The sequence below is a fragment of the Heteronotia binoei genome, chromosome 21 (genome assembly GCF_032191835.1).
Source record: "Heteronotia binoei isolate CCM8104 ecotype False Entrance Well chromosome 21, APGP_CSIRO_Hbin_v1, whole genome shotgun sequence".
Lineage (NCBI taxonomy): Eukaryota > Metazoa > Chordata > Lepidosauria > Squamata > Gekkonidae > Heteronotia > Heteronotia binoei.
The window spans coordinates 119,473,612-119,498,057 of NC_083243.1; the positions used below are offsets into that span (position 1 = coordinate 119,473,612).

At 40.4% G+C, this 24,446-nt stretch overlaps 1 protein-coding gene across 1 annotated transcript in view; it reads right to left on the reverse strand.

The window, feature by feature from the left end:
• Positions 1-24,446, reverse strand: part of E2F8 (E2F transcription factor 8) — a 30,121-nt gene that overhangs the window by 4,190 nt on the left and 1,485 nt on the right. Inside the window, 11 exon segments of the mRNA XM_060262208.1 lie at positions 2,682-2,814; positions 6,101-6,301; positions 10,406-10,922; positions 11,455-11,533; positions 12,444-12,656; positions 12,880-13,017; positions 13,256-13,417; positions 13,809-14,114; positions 20,507-20,663; positions 20,952-21,212; positions 23,402-23,519. Of these exon segments, the coding sequence (XP_060118191.1) occupies positions 2,682-2,814; positions 6,101-6,301; positions 10,406-10,922; positions 11,455-11,533; positions 12,444-12,656; positions 12,880-13,017; positions 13,256-13,417; positions 13,809-14,114; positions 20,507-20,663; positions 20,952-21,212; positions 23,402-23,419 (2,185 nt within the window). The 5' untranslated portion in view covers positions 23,420-23,519.

A 24,446-nucleotide genomic window follows, 5' to 3' on the forward strand; every position in this document is an offset into this window, starting at 1 on the left:
TTCCTAATGTTGAGCCAAAAACTCTTCTGATTCAATTTCAATCCATTGGTTCTGGTCTTGCCTTTTTAGCCACCATATGACACTGTTGACTTATGTTCAGTGTATGGTCCACTAAGACCCTGAGATCCTTTTCACACATACTACTGCTAAGATAAGTCCCCCCCATCCTATAGCCATGCATTGCATTTTTCCTACCGAAACGCAGAACTTTACATTTATCCCTGTTAAAATTCATTTTATTGGTTTTAGCCCAGTTTTCCAGCCTGTCAAGATCATCCTGTGTCTGTCTTCTACTGTATTTGCAACCCCTCCCAATTTAGTATCATCTGCAAATTTAATAAACATTTCCTTGATTCCTTCATCCAAAGCATTTATAAAGATACTGAACAAAACAGGTCCCAGGACAGATCCTTGAGGCATTCCTCTTGTCACTCCTCTCCAAGAGGATGAGGAACCATTCACAAGCACTCTTTGGGTGCGATCTCTCAACCAGTTACAAATCCACCTAACAGTAACAGGATCCAAACCACATTTTACCAACTTGTCAACAAGGACAGTATGTGGAACCTTATCAAAAGCCTTACTGAAATCAAGATAAATGATGTCTACAGCATTCCCCTGATCCTGCAAGGTAGTCACTTTCTCAAAAAAAGAGATCAGGTTAGTCTGACATGACTTTTTCTTGAGAAACCCATGCTGGCTCTTAGTAATCACAGCCATCCTTTCGAAATGTTCCTGAACTGACTCTTTGATGATTTGTTCTAAAACTTTTCAGGGTATAGACATCAAGCTGACAAGTCGGTAGTTACCCGTATCGTCCCTTTCCCCCTTCTTGAAGATGGGGACAACATTCGCCCACCTCCAGTCTTCCAGTACCTCTCCTGTTTTCCAAGAATTCTCAAAAATAGAATGCAGTTCATCTGGCCCTGAGGACTTAGTTTCATTTAAAGAAATTAGGTGTTTATGTACTACCCCATGCTGATAATAGGTTGAAACGCCATATCCTCATTATATGTTCTGTTTTTGCCATGTTGAGCACTGTTTACCTCAGAAGAGAAGACTGAGGAAAAGTAGGAATTGAGCAGTTCCGCCTTCTCTTCATTACCTGTTACAATTTCACTTTCCTGCCCTCGCAATGGGCCTACCATGTCCTTGCTCTTTTTCTTACTCTGAACATAAGAAAAGAATCCTTTTTTGTCGTTTTTAACATCTTTGGTCAGCCTAAGCTCATATTTCGCTTTCCTAACCTTTTCTCTACAAGCACTAGTGATTTGTTTATATTCATCCTTAGTTGTAAGGCCCTCCTTCCAATTCCTAAAGGAGTCTTTTTTATTTTTCAAGTCTTTAGAGAGCTGTTTATGGAGCCACCTCGGCTTCTTTAGGCTTCTTCAATTTTTTTATCCTCACAGGAATTGTCTGTGATTGCGCTTTCAGTATTTAGCTTTTAAGAAATTCCCACCCCTCTTGAACCCCTTTCTATTTCTGACCATGGGATTTTACCCAGCATAGTTCTAAGTTTGTCAAAGTTTGAAGTCCAACCTATAAGTCTGACTATGTGTAGCTTTTTCGTTCCCTAAGACTGTAAATTCCAAAACCACATGGCCACTACTGCCCAGGGTGCCCACTGTTTGCACTTCTTCAATCAATTCTTCCTTGTTGGTGAGAATCAAGTCCAAGATAGAAGATCCCCTTGTTTCCTTCTTCACTTTCTGGAAAAGGAAGCTGTCAGCAAGACAAGTCAGGAATCTATTTGACCTTTCATTTTTAGCAGAGTTGGACTTCCAACAGATGTCCGGGTAATTGAAATCTCCCATGATCACTGTGTCCCTTCTCTTGAAGAACTTTGCAATCTGTTGTAGGAGTATCTCATCCAAGTCCTCTGCCTGGCTTGGTGGTCTATAGAAGACCCCCATCATAATATCAGTTATTTCTTACTTCTTTTATTTTTACCCAGAGACTCTCAACTGCGCTGCCATGCTCAGATTCACATATTTCCTCACAAGTATATACCTCCTTCACATATACTGCTACGCCTCCACCTTTTCTCATTTGTCTGTCCCTTTTAAATAAGTTGTACCCCTGAATCCTAATATTCCAGTTGTGAGTGTCATCCCACCAAGTTTCAGTAAGGCCAATTATGTCATAGTCTCCTTCCTGTATTAGGACTTGCAGTTCCTCCTGTTTGTTTCCCATACTCTGTGTATTAGTGTAGAGACATCGGAGTCCATGTTTTATGCATCCTGAGAGTTTAGTTTTCGTACATATCTGCAAGTTAACATTACCTAACATATGTGCCACTCTCTGCAAAGCTTTAGTGTTCTTATCCCCAGTTTCTGGCATCAAATGAGGCTTTGAATTATTGTCTTGCTCTCCCATACAATTTAGTTTAAAGCCCTCTTTATTAGCTTAGCAAGGCTGTTACCAAACACCGTTTTTCCTACTGTCGTAAGGTGCAAACAATCTCCCGACAGAAAACCACTGTCTCGAAAGTGTAAGCCATGGTCCAGAAATCCAAATTTTTCCTGATGACACCATCAACGTAGCCAGTTGTTTATTTGAAGTGTTCTTCTTTCTCATCCTAAGCCATGGCCTTCAACAGGAAGAACTGACGAGAACACAACCTGTGCTCCCAGCTCCTTCACCTTCTGACCCAGAGCCACATATAATCAAATAATACATACCAGCAGTAAGGGAACTGTAGGACTTTCGTTCTGCTAAACACATCTCTGCTTTCCCTTTGTTAGAAACAGTGATATCATTACCAAGTTGGGTGCACTGAGTAAGAGGTATAAGGTAACTTGAAGGAAACCAAGCCTGAAAAAAGGGTAAAAACGCTATTTATAAATGTTTCTGGCAAATTACATGGATTTCCTTTTAAGGTAGCTCAGCCATTATCCTGAATTTTCACTTTGCACATACATGGCATTGTATCATTCCAGCAGCCTATTTTGATCATGTAAGACTCTTCTCTTCTTTAATGACTGAACAGTGTAATTCTATGCAGCATTTATTTCAATGAATAGATTTAGACTGGAATAACTGCACAGGACTGCACTGCTAGTGTTTTAATCCATTAACTTTCTCACAGAAAGTATGGCCAAACAGAAATTAATGTTAACTCAGGGCTGGATTATATATTCACAGAAAGCTTATACATATTTTATAAGCTGTTCTTAGTTTTGATATTCACTGACATCATGTATGCAAAATAAACATTGAATTGTTGATGGCAATCTCATCCCTTACAAAAATACCATGTCTCTTAGTTTCCTTTTATCCCTTTTCCATAGGCGCTTTAATTACAAAGTTCCCATATACTGAGAAGCAAAGGCAGACACTAAATAATAAAAGATGGAACAGCATCAAACATGGGAGGAGGGGTTGTGTTATACTGTTGTATCTTATAAAAGGAGAAGAATTTCAATGTGGACAGCTTTGTTAGGATACCTGAGGTCTGTATGATCCATGTCACATGCCATCACTCCACCCAACAATCCCACATTGCTTGGTGGATTGAATAACCAGCCAGAAAACAGCCTACCAGCAATGAATGGTAGGAAAAACCACTGAATGTTAAAAAGGGTAACTACAGGATGCAGATTATCTTTTCCTAACCAGACCTGTATTTAATGTGACTTTTTATGCAAGTGTATCAAAATCTCCATGTATTATTTAGATAATGTGCATTTCTGTTTAGGGACTAATAAATTAGTCTAGTTTTAAACTCTCTGAATTGCAACTGTGGATGTATTGCAGTAGCAGAGGTAAGTTAGAGTATTTAGAAACATTTTATGGCTTTGTTTTAAAAAATCTCAATTATTCTCTCAAGAAAAAAAAATACCAACCCCATAGACACACTACCTATGAACAAGTTGTTTCTGAGGTAGTGTATAACAATGGAATATAAAACATCACTTTAAAATTCTAAAAATCTGACTACACATGATCTGAAACCACCAACAAAAGCCAGTTTAAAACCACTAGAGAGCAAAAAATAAAAGAACATATTATCAGCTCATCAGTATTTTAAGTCAAATGACTGCAGTGCAAGCGGGGAGATAAACCCAAAGCCTAAGTAAAGAATCTATTTGTCTAAAGCTAGTGAAACTGGGCTCCAGGTCAGCTGCTGCAGGGAGAATGAAGCAAGGTGGATATAAAATCAATAAAATAAAATATTAGATGTCAAAAATTTAAGTCAGGCTTTTAAAAATACATTTCAGCTAAAGATTTTTTTAGAAACAAAAAGCCAAAGTGAAACCTAAACTTAATGGCAACACAGCATCTCTTAAAGCTGAACTTGTGATTATTTTAGGAATGTAAGAAAGGCTGTGGACATCCTTGCATCAAGCTGGGGCTTCTTTTATTTAGCCTTGCCCTGGAAGAAAGCACCTTTGCTACTGCAATAGAACCACAGATTAGCTCCAAAGTTCTTAAAACAAGAGTAACCGATTAGCTCCTAAATAAAAGAGTGTACCAGCTAAATAAAAGAACATAGCTAAAACAAGCAGGAGGAACTGGAAGTCCTAATACAAGAAGGGGACTATGACCTAATAGGCATTACTGAAACTTGGTGGGATGACACTCACACTTGGAATATTAGGACTGAGAGGTATTTAACAAGGACAGACAAATAAGGAAGGGCAGAGAGATAACATTATATGGAAGGAAGTATATACTTGTGAAGAAATACATGAATCTGAACATGGAAGTTCAACTGAGAGTCTCTGGGTAAAAATAAAAGGAGTAAGAAATAATATTATGGTGGGGGTCTGTTGCAGACCACCAAGTCAGGCAGAGGACTTGGATGAGACCTTCCTAGAACAGATTACAAAGTTCTCAAAGAAACAAAACACAATGGTCATGGGAGATTTCAGTTACCTGGATAACGGTTGGAAGGCCAACTCTGCTAAAAATGAAAGGTCAAATAAATTCCTGACTTCTCTTGCTGATAGGGTTTTCAGGTCTAATTCAAGAAATATCTGGGAACTTTGGGGGTAGAGCCAGGAGACTATGGGGGTGGAGCCAGCAGCAAGGTTGTGACAAGCATAATAGAATTCCAAAGGGAGTTTGGGCCATCACATTTAAAGGGACTGCACACCTTTTAAATGCCTTCCCTCCATTGGAAATAATGAAGGATATGGCCTTCTTTTGGAGCTCACAGAATTGGACTCCCTGGTACAATCCTTTTGGAACTTGGAGGGCGCTTTGAGGAGAGGCACTGGATGCTATGCTGCAAATTTGGTGCCTCTACCTCAAAAAAACAACCCCACAAAAGCCCCAGATACCCACAAATCAATTCTCCATTACACCCTATGAGAATTGGTCTTCATAGGGAAAAATGGAGTGCTGAGCAAATATTTTCCCCCCATCCCCAGCTTTCTGATACCCTGAAGCAGGGGGAGGGCCTCCAACCCAGGGGATCAAGATCACCCTGTATCCTATCTCTGTCTTCTACTGTATTTGCTACCCATCCCAGTTTAGTACCATCTGCATTTCTTCTATTCCTTCATCCAAATTACTGGATTCCAGGACAGATCCTTGAGGCACTCCACTTGTCACTCTTCTCCAAGAGGATGAGGTTGAAATTAAATCAAAAGAGTTTTTGGCTAAACATTCAGAAGAACTTCCTAACAGTTAGAACAGTTCCTCAGTGGAACAGGCTTCCTCGGAAGGTGGTGGGCTCTCCTTCCTTGGAGGTTTTTAAGCAGAGGCAATGATGAATTTAGGCAGTTCATGGGAAGGAGGGCAGGAAGGGTTGCATCAGTGCTTAGTTTTCGTGACCCTTTCTTATGTGTCCAGAGAAATGCTGATTGCCACTTTGGGGTCAGACAGCAATTTTCTTCAGGTTAGTTTGACCAGGGATCCTAGAGGTTAATTGCCATTTTCTGGGAATGGAGCAGGGATCATAGTGCGTATATGGGAGGGAGGTATTTGTGAATTCCCTGCACTGTGCAGGGGATTGGAGTAGATGGCCCTGAAGATCCATTCCAACTCTATGGTTCTAAATAATAAATCAAAAATTTGGTCTACTGGAATTTTTCCTGTGTGAGTAAAGTCACCTTGAGGCAAACAAACCCACCCTGCAATGAAATGCTTATACCTTGTGTACAGGCATCTCCTGTGCTGGGAAGGAACTGTCATCTCCCAAACCATTTCTCTGTTTCTGCTGCTTGGATTCATCTCCCGTGCTTTGCTTCATGCTTTTGTATTTATTTTGTTCTTCTGCTGATGAAGCTAAGACTTCCTGGTCCAGATTTAAAGCTAAGGAAGGCTGAGAGTTTGAATTCTTAATGGATTCTCCCTGAGGAGAGAAAAAAAGTCTTAGTTATTTGGATATTTGTATGCCACCTCTCCAAAAATCTGCTCAAAATGGCTTACAATAAAACATAAAATATTTAAAAATACAAATTAAAGTAGTATTAATAAACTTACCACATCAAAACTAATTCCACCAGCAATGCAACCACTTTAATCTGCAGACAATAGCTAGGTAAAAACCACCAACACCTCCACTGCAGACAAACAGCATGAAAAGAACTCTAGAGCAATCATAGAAACCAAGAAACAGATGGGATACAGGCCTGTCTTCCAAATAGGTTAGGTTTTCAGTTTTATATATTGTACTATAAGCATCTCAGCTCATGTTGACTCGACATATAGACAAAGCCACTGGAAATGGTTTGCACTGTCAGTGTTTTCAAATTACTTAGAGCACCAGCACTGAACTAATTTATGAATGCTTCTAAGTGCCATCCTAAGCAGGCCTGCTCAGAGTCCGAATCAAATCTTTTTAGTGGGGCTCAACATCCAGGAAAGTGTTCTTATGATACCATCCTACATTACAAGCTTTCTCCCATCTCTGAGAATTCCTTTAAGTAATTTAAATTAAATGAATTTTTAAAACAAGAACACTGCAGAGTCTGCTTTTAAACGAACATTCATGTTTACCTTTCCTAACCTTTCTTTTCTACCTGCAAAGTGTCTACCTGTATGATGAGTTATAATTTGCATCCCATAAAAAATGGATATCTAAGAAATCGCCAGTTCTCAAAATTCCATAGCTATGTTAAACCAGTATCTGGAAACAGACTATCTCCTCCTGGAAAAACAGAAATGTTGAACTGAATCTTGCCCAGGCTTCTGTAGAAAGAATGTTCCCCTGAAATAGTTACACAGTATTGCATGGGGCCAAATAAGAGTCTCAGCGAACAGACTCTTATGACACCATGAAGACTAACAGATGTACTATGGCATAAGCTTTCAGAGGCAGGAGCCGAATTCATGAAAGTTTATGCCACAATACATGTTAATGTTTAAAGATGCCACAAGTCTCTCATTTGCTTTTCTTTCAATTAACCGATTAAAACAGCCAACAGGAGTCATTTTAACTATCTTCAAATCTTCCCCCCTCCATCCTCAGCAAAGCTGCTTAAAAACAGCAAGCTTTCTCACAATGTATCAATGTATCTGTGTACTACCTAATCTTCCCCAAGCCTCTGTCACTTTACTTTACCACTACCTTCCAAACCTCCACTTGTATCTACCTGCCACACACAAACATACTTCCTGCTTAGGAGCTTATTGTCTTCAGGGTAGCTACTAAAGGACCATCATCAGCAGTATCATACAAGTCACACAGTTCATCTCACTTCCTGCTTCTCACTGTCCCTCTACATGGGGTTTATTTCTGTACAAGCAGACCCCCAGTGTGACAATTCTGATGGATCTGTCATTTGCAGCTATTTTCCAGTGCTACCAGCCAGCCACTAAAAACATCGAGATTTCTAGCCTAGAGAATTTATTATTAGTAAGGCTGGCAGGACCAAGGACAAGGATGACAAGGATAGGTTAGGAGTATACAAGGCAAGGGAAGCTTGATCCAAGAAAGAACTTGTGAAATAAGTAGATTTTCAAGCAAAAGATGCTGGTTTGAGGAACAGAGGAGAAAAGGCTACCCCAAGCAGTAGGAAACAGTATATTACAAAGTGTGGTAGAAAAAGGAATCAGGAGGAAGAGATGGTGCATTTGTACAAAGGACCAAGAAAACAAAAGTTAAAAGAGTTGTTACAGAAGCGCATACTTGATAAAATACATGATGGACACTTGTTGGGCTCTAAAAAGCTGTTTCACATTTTTCAGAATGTTTGACCATGGGCAACTAAGTGGGTGGCTGGTTTTGACTTCAGATATACCAATATTTGTAAGAGTTCTTTCTTTCATAACAGCTTTACATTCTTTTCATCTGAGAAACATGGTCCATCTATATGCTCCTTCTTGCACACTGATAAACTTCCATCTGAATGACTAGGGTGTCAAAGTCCAGCCCCCAAAGGATTCCAATCAGGCCCACCAGCAACTGGCCATTGAAGAAAAGAAGAGATGGGATTTATACCCCGCCTTTTGCTAGCCAAAGGAGTCTCAGAGTGGCTTACATCTTCTTTCTCTTCCCCTCCCTACAACAGACACCGTGAGGTAGGTGGGCTGAGAAAGCTCTCCCAGAACTGTTCTTGAGCAGAACAGCCTTGAGAAAACTTGTGGCTGACCCAAGGTCAAATCAGAAGATGTGAAGGAGTGGGGAATCAAACCCTGTTCACCCGGATAAGAGTCTGTGCACTTAACCACTACACCAAACTTGCCTACTTTCTTCTCCCTCATCTGCTTCCTTTGGTCACCATTTTTTATTTCTCCTCTGTGATAAGGCAGCTGAGCAAAGCAGCCTCTCACTCTTTCCCTCTTCCCCTCCTCCCAAAGGGAGGAGCCTCAGCCAATGGAAGAGCTTAGCTCTGGAGCTCTGCTGTGTGACTGATTGGGTTGCCACGCTCTCTCAGTCACACTGCAGAGCTGCTGAGTCAAGCCTCTCTTCCTTCTGTTGGCTAAGGCTCCTCTTCCTCCTTGTACCTGGGGAAGGAGGGTGTGCCTTGGAGGGAAGGGGAGAGAGAGAGAGAATGTTTTGTTGGCTCGTTATAACAGAGCTCTCCTGGGTGCAACTGGACATGGTTCCCAGTTTTCACTATATTCATGCCTTTGTGATTCAGAAGAGGAACAACAACCAGGATTAGGCTGAGAGTGTGTTCAGACCAAGTTCACCCAGCACATTTCCATTGATTTTTCTTTCTCATTTCACATTTTCCTTTGATTGATCGGGGATTTTGAACTTAGACTTCCCAGATAGTAGGCTGGTACTGACCACTATACATAGCTGTCTCTATTCTCGCTCTGCCACATAAAAGTTGTAGTTATTTTTCTGAGGAAGACTATGGTTTTGTAGACGAACACATAGCTCTCAGTCTGCGTCATGGTGCCTTCACATGTTTTTGACCAGTACATGAAGCAATTTATGTACAAAAGCTCACAATGCCCAGCCATTTCATGTTTTCCTCTGGGTCTTAGGCTCAAAGCATTGACCATAAGATTTCTGTAATGAATGTCAATAAATCAGTAGGTTTGCAACTTACAGATGCACACCTGAGCAACACCTGAACAGCTTACTCAAGATTGCTACAGCACAGGCATTGTCTTCAGTTTTTGATGCAATAATTGAGAGCAAGAGGTGTCAGTTATCAGAGACTGTTAAACAAAATATTGCAAACGTGATAATCTTTTAAGCATGCTTTATTTTAGGTGAAAAAATCTTTAATTGTGTTTGTCTGTACCCTTATAAAGTTTATATCTCTGCTACCTTGCATTACATTTTATGACACACATGGCCTGGCCTGACAAGGTCTTATTTATGCCAAATCTGTCCCTCATAACAAATGAGTTCAGCACCCCTGGACTAGGGAGCCCTGTAGAGGGACTTGAAGTTTGGGAATGAATATATTTTTTTAAATAAAAATGAGCACAATTTGAAGCAAACAATCCCAGCACACTGTCATGCAAACACACCATAGCCTTCTCTGAGTGAAGGTAACTGCCTTGCCTCTATATGATGGTAGTGGAAAGCGCCATCAAATCACAACTGACTTATGGTGACCCATAGAGTTTTCAAGGAAGAGATGTTCAAAGCTGGTTTGCAATTGCCTGCCTCCACGTCATGACCCTGGTATTCTTTGGAAGTCTCACATCCAAATAGCAGCCAGGGCCAATCCTGCTTAGCTTTCGAGATATGACAAGACTGGGCTAGCCTGGGCCATCCAGGTCAGGACTGCCTCTGCATGGAGAGACAAAATGGTCCAAACCACACTGCATACAGAAACAGAGAGGAATTACTTTCATTGGAGGCTTATTGAAACAGAAAGACATAGCAAGCAGCCTCCTCTATGGCTGGATGCTTTGGTCTCAACTGAATTATATCTCATGACACTCAGTTTGGGATTTACTGGCCTAACGAAATGCCATGCATTTCATTTGTCCCTGTTCTCCATCATTCAGTATTTTAAAGAGAATGCACTTTTACATGGCTTACCTGTAACATGTCTTGAAGCTTTACCTCTTCACTTTTACATTTTTTAACTGGACTATACTCCAGTACTAATTTACACCTTTTAAGAAATTTATCTGGTGTACAGTCATCTTTGGAACCTTCTTGCTTCTTGGCAGCCCTGATGCTCTCACCTTTAGCATGAGCATCACTCTCTTCCAAGTTGTCATTGCCTTTAGCATACATTTTACCTGGTGCCGCTTTTGAAACAGTTTCTGCAGGGTATGTGATTCCAATCACATTAGCACAGGGAACAGGCTGCACTGTGAAATTTGGATTGTATGCTGTTGCTATCTGTGTTTGGGAAGGATGCACATACACTGTGTACGATACTTTGGAATGGATATTAGGTAGTACTGGTGGAGACGCTGAGCTGTGGATCAGAGGCAGAACTTCTACATGAGAAGGCAACGTTTCAGATTTCAAACAAGATTCAGGTTGCAAAGCCAGAGTACATGGCAAGGGAGAGGATGCCACTCTCAATTTAGTGTTTTTCAGTTCCCTAAGGGGGGAAAAAAAACCACTTAATGTTAAAATACTTTCATCCAAAATCACTTTTGTTAACAAAAGAACAAGATACAGATGAATTGGTTCTGTTTCTTTAGAAATGAAAGATGATGGCTTAGATCTGGTAATTTGTCTATAGGAGTCACTGATGGATATTAATTTTCTGGAAGAAGAGGGAATGCTTCCTCCTCCTCACTGCAGCCCCTGACCATGTGCCTGTTGGTCCATGTGGGTCCTGCAACCTCAGAAATTCTCATTCCTAGAGGCAAAAGGGACTGCTGGAGAGAATCTCTGTTCCTCCTGCTGATGGATTACTGGCTCCAAACCGTTATTTCCAGATCAACTGTTCAAAGTCAGTTACAGATCAGTCTTAGCAATTGTGGCAGTATCAGCTGTAATCATAATCTGAACTGTTACCAATTTCTGGCATAAAGCACTAGCTGAGAGTTGTCCAATTTTAGCAATTGGTTTGACATGCATTCACAAGGCAATCAAGAAGGCATCTTACACAGTTTTGACAAACATACCTTGATTGTTCATCTAATTGCTGTTTGCAAATCGCTGCAAGTTGAGCCATCTTGCTTGGAAAACTTGATGGAATGTGACCTTTGGGAAAAAAGATAAAAGGATTTTACTGGAACAATATAGTTTGCACAGTTAAAAGCTGGTTTGAGCAATTCATGGCCACTGAATCCTCTTTTCCGAGTCTATTGCTTTCTGGTAGGGCCTCTGTCACACAGTACATAGACCAGACTCCCGGCCCAATTAGAGAAATCAACGTACAAATGATATAAACATATGAAACTATATTAATGCATTGGCCAATCTACCCTAACTTGCAGCAGCTCTCTAGAGACTGAGGTAGAGGTCTTTTTCATCCTTGCTACCTGAGATCTAGAGATTCCCAGAACTGAGTATGCCACGCTTAATCTCAAAGCCTACTGGATATAAACATCTTCAAAATGCCTATATACATCTCTCTCTCTCTCACACACACACACACACACACCACATGCACAAGGATAAGAACAGGAACATTGAAATGCAAGTGTAAATTTCCCTCCTTGTATGGTGGTCAAACGACTGTGAAACCTAACATGTACACATTTTAAAATTGCCTGTTTTTCACACATCAGGAAGTTGACACTTGTGCATTTAAGAACTTCCTTTTAGTTTTTTATGCATGTATATGAATTCATAAAGGAACTAAAAAGAACCTTAAGTAACATTGGGAATTTGGCTGTGAAAGTATCTACACTACTGCACATTGGTCTTTCTAGACTTCTGAGGTTCAGTGCACATATATGAACTGGCTATGCTTTGGGGCACTCTAACCTTAGTAAGACAAACAAATTGTAGATTGCAGCCTGGCAAATATGCATGTGCTCCCTGTGCCCCCCTTTACCTGGTGCAAAAAGACAAAGAATGAACATTGTACACAGCATGACAGAATGCCCATCAATATTTTCAAGTGTCTGCAGGATAATACAGAACAGAATTTGTTTAAAGGACATACTTGTGTTTTTCTTGATGGGACTGCTTGGAGCAGAACGAATTTTTCTATGATCATTCTGTATATTCTTTGGCAATTTTATTAAGGATGGATGCCGTGTGAAGCCTTGTTTACATCTTGTGGGGAAAAGGTTCTTGGAACAATGCTCTTTGGAAGTCTTCTGTTCCACAGGATGAGCTGGAGCAATACCAGCTGGTGAAAGTACAGACAGTGCATCTATAAATAAATAACCAAATAAATACATGCTGCAAATTGTGCATGATATAAAAACTTACCACTTTTATTAAAGTTGTTAGTATTCTGAACAGCTGTGTCAAACCAGCTGTTATATCTATGTATAGAAGACAAGATTTCTGTTTTCTGAGAGGTTTCTTTCAGTAGTGGGTATTTTAACTAATACCAATTCTAATGCAGAAGGCAGACATAAGAGTACACCTACCCTGAACATCTGAAAAAACATCTGGTCCTGTCCATTTAAATGCTGGCTTGCAGCCCTTTTCTTCTTTAACATGAACCTTCTTGATTAGACCAAGGCTGCTGAGAACATTAGCAATATCATATAGTCTCCGGATTTTAGCTGAAACAAATTTAAAAGATCATGCAGCTCTGCTATTTAATAACTATTAAACAAGAGTTCAGAATTGTAAAATATATTTTCAATATAGTTAAAAATGCAAATTATTTGTTTGGCAAAATGTGAATTATTTCAGATTTGAGAATTACCAAAAGAAGTAAGCAATGTATTTTTTTTTAAGGCAGAAGCTCAAATCGAACAGTACAGGACACACATATAAGTAGCAGTTTCTCTTACTTACTTTTAAGCTTGCCTTTATCTAAATTCTCAGTGTGGTCTTCACCAATCAAAATTTTAGCAGCAGTTTCAAGACTCACAACTTGAGGGACTGATACAAGGAACAACATCACAAATTTCTGACTCATCACTCTTAATGATTTGTCTTTACGACTGTTTACTGAAGCTGTACAAAGACAAGAGATAAAAACTGCCTTTATCTTGAAGCCACTCATTCATTATGTCAAGCTGTAACAATCATGTTCTATCTTGCTTGGGGTGCACCCCAAATGCTGTTGCTATGCCACTTCCATTCATTTCAATGGAGCTTGTGTTAAGATTGCACATTCTAGCTGATATCTGAAGAAGTGAGCAGTGATTCACAAAAGCTCATACCCGACCACACATTTAGTCAGTCTTTAAGGTGTTACCAGACTTTTATTCTTTTCTGCTATTAAGATCACACTTGGTGGAGTGCGATGCATTTTGTTTTATATATTTAGAAAAAATAGTCAAGTTTCATGAGATAAGAAAGTATTATCTATCATAAGAACCCTGGAAACACAGCAAACTATTACCTCCTCGAAATTCCATCCCAGGAAGTTCAACAAAGCTTATATCCACATGGTTATTTGAAATATCATGCTTTCCCACCAACTCAATCTTCTGATTGTTCCCCTCAGGCTCTTCTTCATGTACTCTTCTTTTAATTAACTGAATTTGCTGCAGGTACTTGTTCTCCTCAGCCACTTTTTTCAAAACCTGTAGTGTTCTTTTAAGATTATGACTTCCATGCCAAGCATACTTGTTTTTGGCAAGCCGGTTCACCATATGAAGACTTTCTAGAACATTCATTATGTCATATAAGCGTCTGCGTTCAACATCTAGAAGAAAAATAAAAGGTTTCTTTGATTATAAAAAATGTTGCAATAGAATACTTACTTTAACATGCCTCTTGTAAGCCACTGAGATTGAATACATCTATTACAATACAATGATGCAGTTATTATTATACTAAAATCATTGAATTTTTGAGTACATCTATTATAATACAATAATGCAGTATTATTATACTAAGATCGCTGAATTTTTATCTCCTCGTATTCCTGAAAGCATTGAGTTAGATTCACTGCAAAAACCATGCAAGCATGCCCGGCGTTCATTATTTTCTCCTCTCCCCAGCAGCCATTTCCAATCCAGTGAAATTTATTCCTGTGGTTACGGGGGCAGTGTGGAGTAATAACTATTGTGGTTGGGAGGCTATATTGAAGGGAGAGAAGGGGGCAAAATTGCTCCTTTCTGTTTCTTGCATCAGTTGAGCTCTGCTCATACAAGATGCAGGATGGAGGTATTTCACCCTCTTGCTACTGCAGCCTTCCCAACCCACATGGATATTACTCCACATGGGTCCCACAACCCCAGGAATAAACTTTCTTGGAGCTGCAGGGAGTGGAAAGCCAGGGAGACTGTTGACCACCACCACCTTCTATCCAACACATTACCTGGACTTCAGCCAAAGCTTCTCTGCAAAGTACTTCTAGCATCATATTACAATAAATGGAGAGAAAATCAGTTCAGAAATAAAACAACTGGAATTTTCACATCAGTGATCACTGGGTTGGATCCTGGAATCTATCAGTAAAAGTTGCTGATCAGTTACAGGTCTTCCCCATTCAAACCTAGCAAAGTGTTTCCTTGGGTCCTGGGATTCACATGGATTAAGCACAAGGGTCAGAAAAAGCCAGCGGGAAAGGCAAAGAGGGCTCTTTATTCCCCTCAACACACTGCAATTTCCCTACCCATGTAGTTATTAGTCCATTTAGGTCACACAACCCTTGGAATCAACTTTTCTATGATCAGATGGGACTGTTAGAAAAAGAAGAATATGGGAAAGATCCTCAGTCTTTGTTTTGATAGATCACAGGAGCCAACATGTTAGGCAAATCAGTAGTCAAAGAATTAAAAGTTTATATTATGATAAAAGTGAAAGAACATTAAAATTTGCTGCACCAAAATATGAAAATAATAATAAATTGGGGCAGCCACTAGCAGGGCTGGTGCGCAGAAGTAGGCCAAGCAGGCAGCCGCCTCGGGCGCCACTTAGCCTAGGGCCATGGCCCGCTCTCCCCACGCCCCACTGCCAACCTGACTTTGCGGAGGCTTCCTGAGGCCTCTGCAAAGTCGGAAACGGGGGCAGAGCCAGTGCTCTAAGCACACCTGCTGCCTTCAGGACTTTGCGGAGTCTCCCTGAGACTTGGGCAACTTTGCAAAGTTGGGGGGAAAGCGCTATGCGGAGGCTTCCCAAGACTTGGGCAGCTTTCACAAAGTTGGGGGGGGGGGCGCTTTGCAGAGGCTTCCCGAGACTTGGGCAGCCTCCGCAAAGTCAGGAATGGGGGCAGCACCAGTGGTCTAAGTGTGCCTGCCGCCTTCGGGACTTTGCGGAGGCTTCCCGAAACTCAGGCAGTCTTCGCAAAGTCGGTCTGGGGGTGGGGCGCTTTGCGGAGGCTTCCTGAGACTCGGGCAGCCTTTGCAAAGTCAGGCGGGGGGGAGCCCTTTGTGGAGGCTCCAGCCTCCGCAAAGTTGTGGGTGTGTGACAGTGACGTCATCGGGAGCGGAGGAGAAACATCTAGCCTGGGGTGCTGAAAACTCCAGCACCGGGCCTGGCCACTAGGTTATAAAGAAGCAAAGTAAGAAGATAATTCCATTAGTTTTGGAAAAGCAGCAACAAAGGTTATCTAATCATAGGTATGAATAATTCTATATGTTTTAATAAGAACTCCAGATGAACCAACAGAAGATTTTATCAAAAAAGTCTACCCAACAACTGAACAGAGAATCATGAAATGCCCAAAATTGTACATAATGACTAGATTTTTTTAGAGATTACAGGGTTGCCACTAAAATTTTATTTTTCATTTTCCTGACCAATGTTTGTCAATTTCCCTGACCACCATTCAAATATAAACACAAGTTAAAAAATGAATAGGTTGTGTTGCATTCAGGGGTGCCCTGACGCCCCATGGCGCCCTAGGCAGACTAGCTGTCTGGCACCCCCTGCGCCTCCCCCCTCCCCGCCGCGGCTCTGCTCCCCCCCCTACTGCCTCCTCCCTCCCTTCGGACCCTTTGCCGCCCCCCCCCGTGCCAATTTCAAAGCTGGAACCAGCTCTAGCGCCGCATTCAGGCTCTCTAAAGCCCCCCCTTTCCGGCCGAACACTGGAATCACGGGTAAAACTGCGCCGCGGAGCCGGGCTGTGCTCACCGTCTCTCAGCCTGGAATAGCGTCCTGAAAGGGCAACCCCTGCTGCCTCCTCTCCCATCCAGGAAGTGGGGAGGGGAGGAGTCAGTGGCAGCAGGGGTCACCCTTTCAGGACGCTATTCCAGGCTGAGAGACAGTGAGCGCAGCCTGGCCCCGCAGCACGGCTTTACCCGCGATTCCAGTGTTCGACCAGGAAGGGGGTGGGATTTAGAGAGCTGGAACCCAGCACTAGAGCTGGTTCCAGCATTGAAATTGGCACAGGGTGGGGGTGGGAAAGAGTCCAAAAGGAGGGCGAAGGGAGAGCCATGGCGGGGGGAGGCAAACGGAGGGAAGGGAACAGAGGGGTGGGCGGCGGCAGGTGGGGGGCTGGGGAGAAAAGCAAACTAGGTCCTTGCCTGGGGCACTGGGAGGGCGGTGGGGAGCCCAATTTTGCGCCCCCACCCTCCCGGTGCCCTACTAGTTTGCCTAGTGGAAGGGCCGGCCCTGGTTGCATTAATGCAAGGCTTAATTAAATGTTCCACTCTACAACTACACAAGTCTCAACTGCAAAAATATTTGTCAAAGTAAGAGATTTAATATCAGCTTCTTTTAACATTAACTGCAGCAAATCTGTTTTGCAACTGTATCGAAAATTACACCAAGATACAAACTTCAATTCAAGTAAACTCTGAATGCTAATTAGTAGGAACTTTCCAAAGCTAGGAAAGTTTCACTTTCACTTTCTGGTTCCAGAAAGTGTAATGTGCAGATCAGAAGCAAGAAAGAAGGTGGAGTTTCTGCATTCTAAAGAAGCAGACAATCCTCATTTGCAACCTTTATGCATGGGAGAAATCAGGCAAGAGGATGAGAAAGCTGGTACTCTGTAAACTCCAGCAGGAACAAGCAAGCACATTCGCAAAATTTATTTTGCGTGGTGCAGAGCAGAAAGTGCTAGTTGTCTATGAAATCCAACAGCAGCAAAACTGATTTGCAACTCTGTGCTGGGTTTTTAAAAAGGTAGTCCCCTGTGCAAGCACCAGTCATTTTAGACTCTGGAGTGACGTTGCTTTCACAACGTTTTCACAGCAGACTTTTTACGGGGTGGTTTGCCATTAAACAAAACATTCATTCCATACACAAGTATGACCCAAAAACATGCTTATCTTTATATGTAAGTTAAATGCAATACTAGCAGGTAGGGATGAAAACAGATGTTTAAAGTTTGTATACTGCTAAACATTTAAACAAGCCTTGCTTTGCTAATGCTACAGACCTTGGAAATCATGCAGGGACAGAGCTCTACAAACACATCAGGCTAGTTGGGGGTCAGGGGTGGAGCTGAGTAAAAGGGCATCATCAAGTTTTACTTGTATTCCGCTACTTCTCTATTCCAGTTGCCACAAGAACAGATCATGCTCTTGGGGAGGGACGGTGGCTCAGTGGTAGAGCATCAGTGTTAGAGCATCAATGTTGTAAGCCGCCCTGAGCCACCTCAGTGGGAAGGGCGGGATATAAATCGAAATATAAATAAATAAAAATAAATAAGAAGGTCCCAGGTTCAGTCCACAGCATCTCCAACTAAAAAGGGTCCAGGCAAGTAGGCGTGAAAAACCCTGAGTAGACCATACTGACTTTGATGGACTGAGGGTCTGATTCAGCATAAGGCAGCTTCATATGTTCATATGCAGCAGTACTGCTTGAATATATTTTAATCACAATTTCCCTGACTTCAGACCAATTCCCCTAACTTTCCTTGACCAATTTCCATCTCCCTGACTTTCCAGAAAGTGGCAACGCTGGATTAATTGTATTACTGCTAATTGAATTTTAAATTACTGTTTAGATGGCTAGTAGTTTTAAGACTATTGAAATGAGACAAGATAACTTTAATTCTTAAAAATGATAAAAAACCCTTGCAATGGTTTCTGCATTCAGCCTATATTCTTATTCAATCAGGACTGTAAGATCTCTATTATAGTGTTCCATGAGAGATTTGGAAATATTTATTACAGGTTCAGTGCTGCCGGATAGTATGGAAAATTATCAATAGCCTTTGTAATCTGTGGAACTGATTCTGAGCCTGCTAGATGTGGAAAAAAATTTGTTTGAAACAGAAATTTTTTTCCTGAGCTTTGATTATCACTTTCATTGCATTGCAGCTATTTGGAAGAGTATGAGAACTAACCTGTTGATTAATACCAGTTGCTTGACATTCTATCAGCAACATCCCAAACAGAGTTAAAGGCTTCTAAGTCCATTGACATCAGTGGGCTTAGAAGCATTTAACTTGGCTCAGGATTGTACTGTCATTCTTCATAACATTTTAAAAACCATGCTGGATGCGATGAAAGTCTCATCTAATCAAGCATTCTGTTCACAGTGACCAACCAGCTACCTCTAGGAAGCCTAGAAACAGGAAGAACAAGGAAGCTCTGCCATCTGCCAATATTTTTGTTTGCTATTTTTACTGAACCATTTACTTCATGTTAGAGGTACTGAAAGAATACTGTATTTGGAGCATTAAAAATAAAATTTCACTAGATGCTAACAATATAGCATTAACATTATCTAACCCATCACAATCCATTTATCAGATTTTACATTTCTTCAATAACGTATCTTGATGAAAGTTAATACAAGGAAAACAAAATGCATTAAAATTTATGAACACATGAAGCTGCCTTATACTGAATCAGACCTTTGGTCCATCAAAGTCAGTATTGTCTTCTCAGACTGGCAGCGGCTCTCCAGGGTCTCAAGCTGAGGTTTTTCACACCTATTTGCCTGGACCCTTTTTTGGAGATGCCAGGGATTGAACCTGGGACCTTCTGCTTCCCAAGCAGATGCTCTACCACTGAGCCACCGTCCCTCCCCAATTTCTAAGAGGCTCAGTAATATCAAGTTTATAGGTAACAATATCAGTTTCAAGATCTCTTTAACGGCTAAAAATCACTTATTTGAGGCCAACATTATTTTCTCATTGATACTGTTAAAAGATCCTTTTAATAAATGGGCTCAGTATATCCTGGATATATAAAATGCTGGTACTTAAAATTAATATTTTGCTAAGGTTGTTTTTCATGTAGGATAACATCACAACAGCTCTACCAATTGTTAATCTTAGAAGGACAATTAATTTTTCCAACACAGCATCAACAAATCTAGAATTTCAACACTGATCTTACAAGAACAATATGAAAATAGATGCTCACAATAAATTACTTCATGTCACAGCTGGTATAAGCAACTAGAATGATCCAAATGCTATGCTGACATGCCTTTTCTTTGAGTATGTTCAAATATATATTTAGTCTTCTTAAGTCAATAAAAAGGTGGGGTATAAATATTTTAATTCAGAATTATTTTTTAAAATTCTGTTTACTATTATTATACTAAATTGAGCATTTATTACTACCTTTGTACAATTGTAACACTTGGAGTTTGGGCCAATACCAGAAGATACAGCATCCATCAATGTTACTATCTTCTTTGCCCATGGGATGCAACAGAGAAATTATTTGTGGGGGGAGGGTAGGGAGAATGCCACTTCACAGCCCACAGAATAGCCAACATTCTGACAGGGCAGAACCAGATGCCTATCCAAGGGGGCCCACATTGTTCTAGAAGACTGATTCTGGCCCTAGCTGTTCAAATGGTGAATGACTGGTTTAACATATTGCTACCATGCTGGTTTCAGAAAACAGGGGCAGATTAACATACTGCTAGAAATACATACAGCAAGTAAGCTTTGTAGATCGTCTCAGTTCTTTTTATTCCTGCAACTTCACAAAAGCCACTATTACTCTGTTGGAGCTTTTCTGTAAGAACAGGTTGCATTTTGAACATGGTAAAGCACTGGTGAACACAGAATGCAATTGTCATGTTTTTGTACTTGTCTATAACCATGATTGCATTCAACAAGACTTGTTGATCTAATAAGCATAGTTTAATCTAAAACCTCTAAGCAATGCTAAGCATTTTATAGCACACATCAGGTCACATTTTTAAGTGCTAAAGACCAAAGCCCATCCTCAAACTTACTAAGCTCTTCTGCTACTTCATCAAGGCAAATTTCATTGTTTTCGGAAGGGCTGGGATAATGTGGATAGTAAGCTAAAAATTTGTGACACAGCAATCCTAAACTTTTCTCTTTACGGCTTGGTTGGGATTTTTCATATTCATCGCCTGATAAATGGTCCTGTATACAGAAAACAGAAACACCAATTGGTAATGTCTTATATACAAATATTAAGATTTGACAGATTTAGTGTCTTTTCAGTGCCAGCCGATGTCTCAAAATAATGGACCTACCATTCAGCATCTGCTGCAAAGAAATTGTTACCCCTAAAAATAGCAAGCACTCCAAAATTTAAATTTACACCAGAGACTTGAATTAAGCAACACCACTTGCCTAGCTACTTTTCAATAAAAATAAGCACAGCTGACAAGAACATTTATAACGAAACAACAAACAGAAATATTTTGCCTCAAGAGTTTCACTTCTGCTGTCCATTGATTTTTTCTTCTGTTCACGATTTCTAATCTCAGGACTAGCTGCACTGATCAGCATTTTAAGATTAGCTGTTGGTGTCCATGGATCTGCAGGAGAGATTTCATTAGGCTTTGGTGGTGTCCTCAGATGGCAAGAAGCAGCAGGCTGGATCTCTACCAAGAACAAACTGGAGGCAGCTTTTTGTTTCAGAGGAGTTTTCACTCTGCTTTCATGTGGTTCAAAAAGCTGGTTTTCCTGATCCAAAAACAAAAAACAGTGAGACACAAAATCAGGCATAATAACAATGCTGAAGTAAAGCTGTTGCTATTATCCACACACCAGAAGTATAATGTTTAAGGCAACGCATGCTTGTTGTCAAAATATATATGCAGTCATTATTTCTCATTTTGTGGGCATCAGTTGGTTTCACTGAGTCAGTTTCTGGGAGAGTGGGTTAGAAATCAAATAAAGAAATATCTCCATTTTTTGTCTCTCTCTCTTTTTGTACTTTGGTACTTCTTTGGCATTTCAGAAAAGTAACTTTTCCATTTTTCCTTTGCCATTTACCTCTTACCATATTATATGGGATTGTGTTTAGGAATAAATTGTTGTAGAGAAACAATACAGTACAGTATATATATATAGCTCCAAAAAGCTTCCCTCTGCACAATCCTTCTCTCTCCATAAAGTGCAGGAATGTTTCTCTCCATTCTAGCATCAGAGCATCATGTGTGGTATAATGGCTAGTTTTAAACCAGGGGCATTCAGATTCTTTTAATTCTCATATTCCCTCCCTTCTTCAGCCCAAAATGACCCCCAGTGTAGCATTTTGGGGCTGCAGTGGGAGGTGAGAAATTCACACCACATAAAGAAATAGATCTGTCCACAGAACTACTCCACTGGATCCGCCTGTTTGTTTTGCTTCCCTTGTGCCTGGTTTTATCCTTTGCCAAATGCATTTTTAAAAACAATGATAACATCTAAGACCCTATCAGGGGGAACTGCATGTGTATTCTCAGGGGTCATTTCGTAGAAAAAGAGGTACCGGAGATCATTAGCACAAGTCATTTGCACAACTCAGTTGCATATGCCACACACCCCTGACATCACTGGAAGGTGCACTAAATTATATCAGCTCAGCATCTACCTTAAAATGCTTCTTGAATTATGTCATAATAAAACCTGACTCCCATCATACTTTTTAAATTACTTTCTCCTATGTGGCCACAGTAGCATGATGACGATTTCAATCTGTTTTATCTGTTTTGGTTATTTTCCCATTTTTTTGTGGGGAAAAATATTAGAAAGTTTATTAGATCTTCAGCAAAATTCTCAAAGGGGGGTGGAACAATGGAGCCCAGAAGCAAGGTGTGTTTTGTTTGTTTTTTTTGGGGGGGGGGGTTAGAAAGAAAGAGTACAATAAAATGTAGAGGTTCCAGAGTTCCGTTCCTGTGAGCTCCTGCCCAAAATGAGGCCTGTATATTTTGAATAATACACTGGGAGGGTATTGGATTTTATATCTGTTTTAATCTCTGTAAGCCACTAGGGAAGGATATTTAACAATAAAGGCAACACAGAGATCTGTTACAGAAGTAAATAATAAAATAAGAGGAAGCACAATAGCCTCTTGTGTTACATATGCCTTAATCATAAAGTTTTGAACACTGGTGGTGGTACAAATTTAGATATTGCATTACTGTATTTTTATACATAAATATTGGGATCTACTTTTTAAACACAAATCAGGACTTTTTGTAGCAGGAGCTCCTCTGCATATTAGGTCACGCCCCCCCCCCCCATGCAGCCAATCCTCCTGGAGCTTACAGTATGCCTTGTACTAAGAGCTTTCTAAACTCTTGGAGGATTGGCTACATCAGGGGAGCGTGGCCTAATATGCAGAGGTGCTCCTGCTACAAAAAGAGCCCTGATACAAATTTTCATGTTATTTTATTTATTTATCTTTTGTATATTGGGTTAATTTCTATAAGAAAGTGTTATTTCCCCCTTGTAGTTATTCACTGTGTACCTATTTGGCTATTTTCTGCAACAAACACTACCTGGGCATGATACTTTTGAGTCACATATAAATTGTCAGTGAAATTATACCTGTGGCTTAATTAATGGAGTTCAATTTCCAGTTATTACAGGACCCTTTCCTCCCTGTGACCTTTGCAAATGGGTTGCCATAGTATTAATACATAGAGCAAGACGTATGACTGCAAGAGGGCTAACTATTCATCAAAAAACTGAAAGTTGAGCACTAACTGAAAGCAGCTCAGCAGATCTACAACAGAGTAATGATAATTCTGGAGCTGCCTCACCTATTGTTGAAAAGGACAACTGCAGCTTCATGCACAGATTTCTGTGGCCTATGCAAGAGTAACATTACTGGCACTGAAGATCAAATAGAGGAGACTGCAAGAGTTTTAAGAGCAACAACTTACTTTGTCTTCAGTGTTCATTTTGCCACTCTAAACTTCTTCCCAGTTCACATTTACTTCAGGTACAGAATTTCTCTTAAATATGTCATGTACTATTTGATTATGTAGCATTTTGAACATTCTAAGAGAGAAGGGAAATGTAAAAGTCACCTTGGGAGCAAAATGAGGTGACATCTGTGCCTTTAACAAGGACAATAGGAAAGAAATGTGATTAGAGCTGGTGGAACAAAGCTGAATTGGAAAATGATGCAAGACTTCTTAAGAAACAATGAACAAATTGCAACACAATGTATACTCAGAATCCGCTACCACAGTGTTTTAAAGGCCAACACGATATTAAGTGTGCTTTGTAGGGTTTTTTCCCACTGCAGTAAAAAGAATCCCATTGTTAGACTGTATCTAGAGGAATTATAATTATTCAGTTGCAATCTTCCCCACCATTCTTTCTGGTACTAATTTTCCATAATTTTCATTCATAAGCACTTCTTTTTCCTGCAATTTGTTGCTCAGGTTTTTTAAATAATGCTGAATTGGCACTCATACATCCTTTGATTTAATTTACTGGGAATGGAAAACCTCATTGTGGTGAAACGAGCAGGTAACAGGAAATAAAAGAGCATACTTTACAAATGGTGAACATGCACAGAAGAAAAAATGTGCAAATACACCATGAAAATAGCTCAAATAATAAAGGTGTGTGTGGAGAAAAGACTAGGAATAATATGCAATAGCTGTATAGCCCAGTTACAGGAACATTTGTACTTCTTTAATAAGATCCATTTACTTGCCCTTCTCTCCCAAATATAACATATGTGCTATTTCCTTGCACTATAGCCACAGTGGGTTGAGCAAGAAATTTCTAGGCAGCACACATACTCTTGATATTCTGAGGATTGCAGGTGAGGTCACCCTTTCAACAATCCAGTCCAAAGTGATATGCCCTGCCTGAGCAAAATAACATGTATCAAATCATGTATCCTGTTCAGTTGTTAGGATAATATTTGGAGAGTGATCCAGAGCTGGTCTACTCAGAATGTTAATTTCCAGG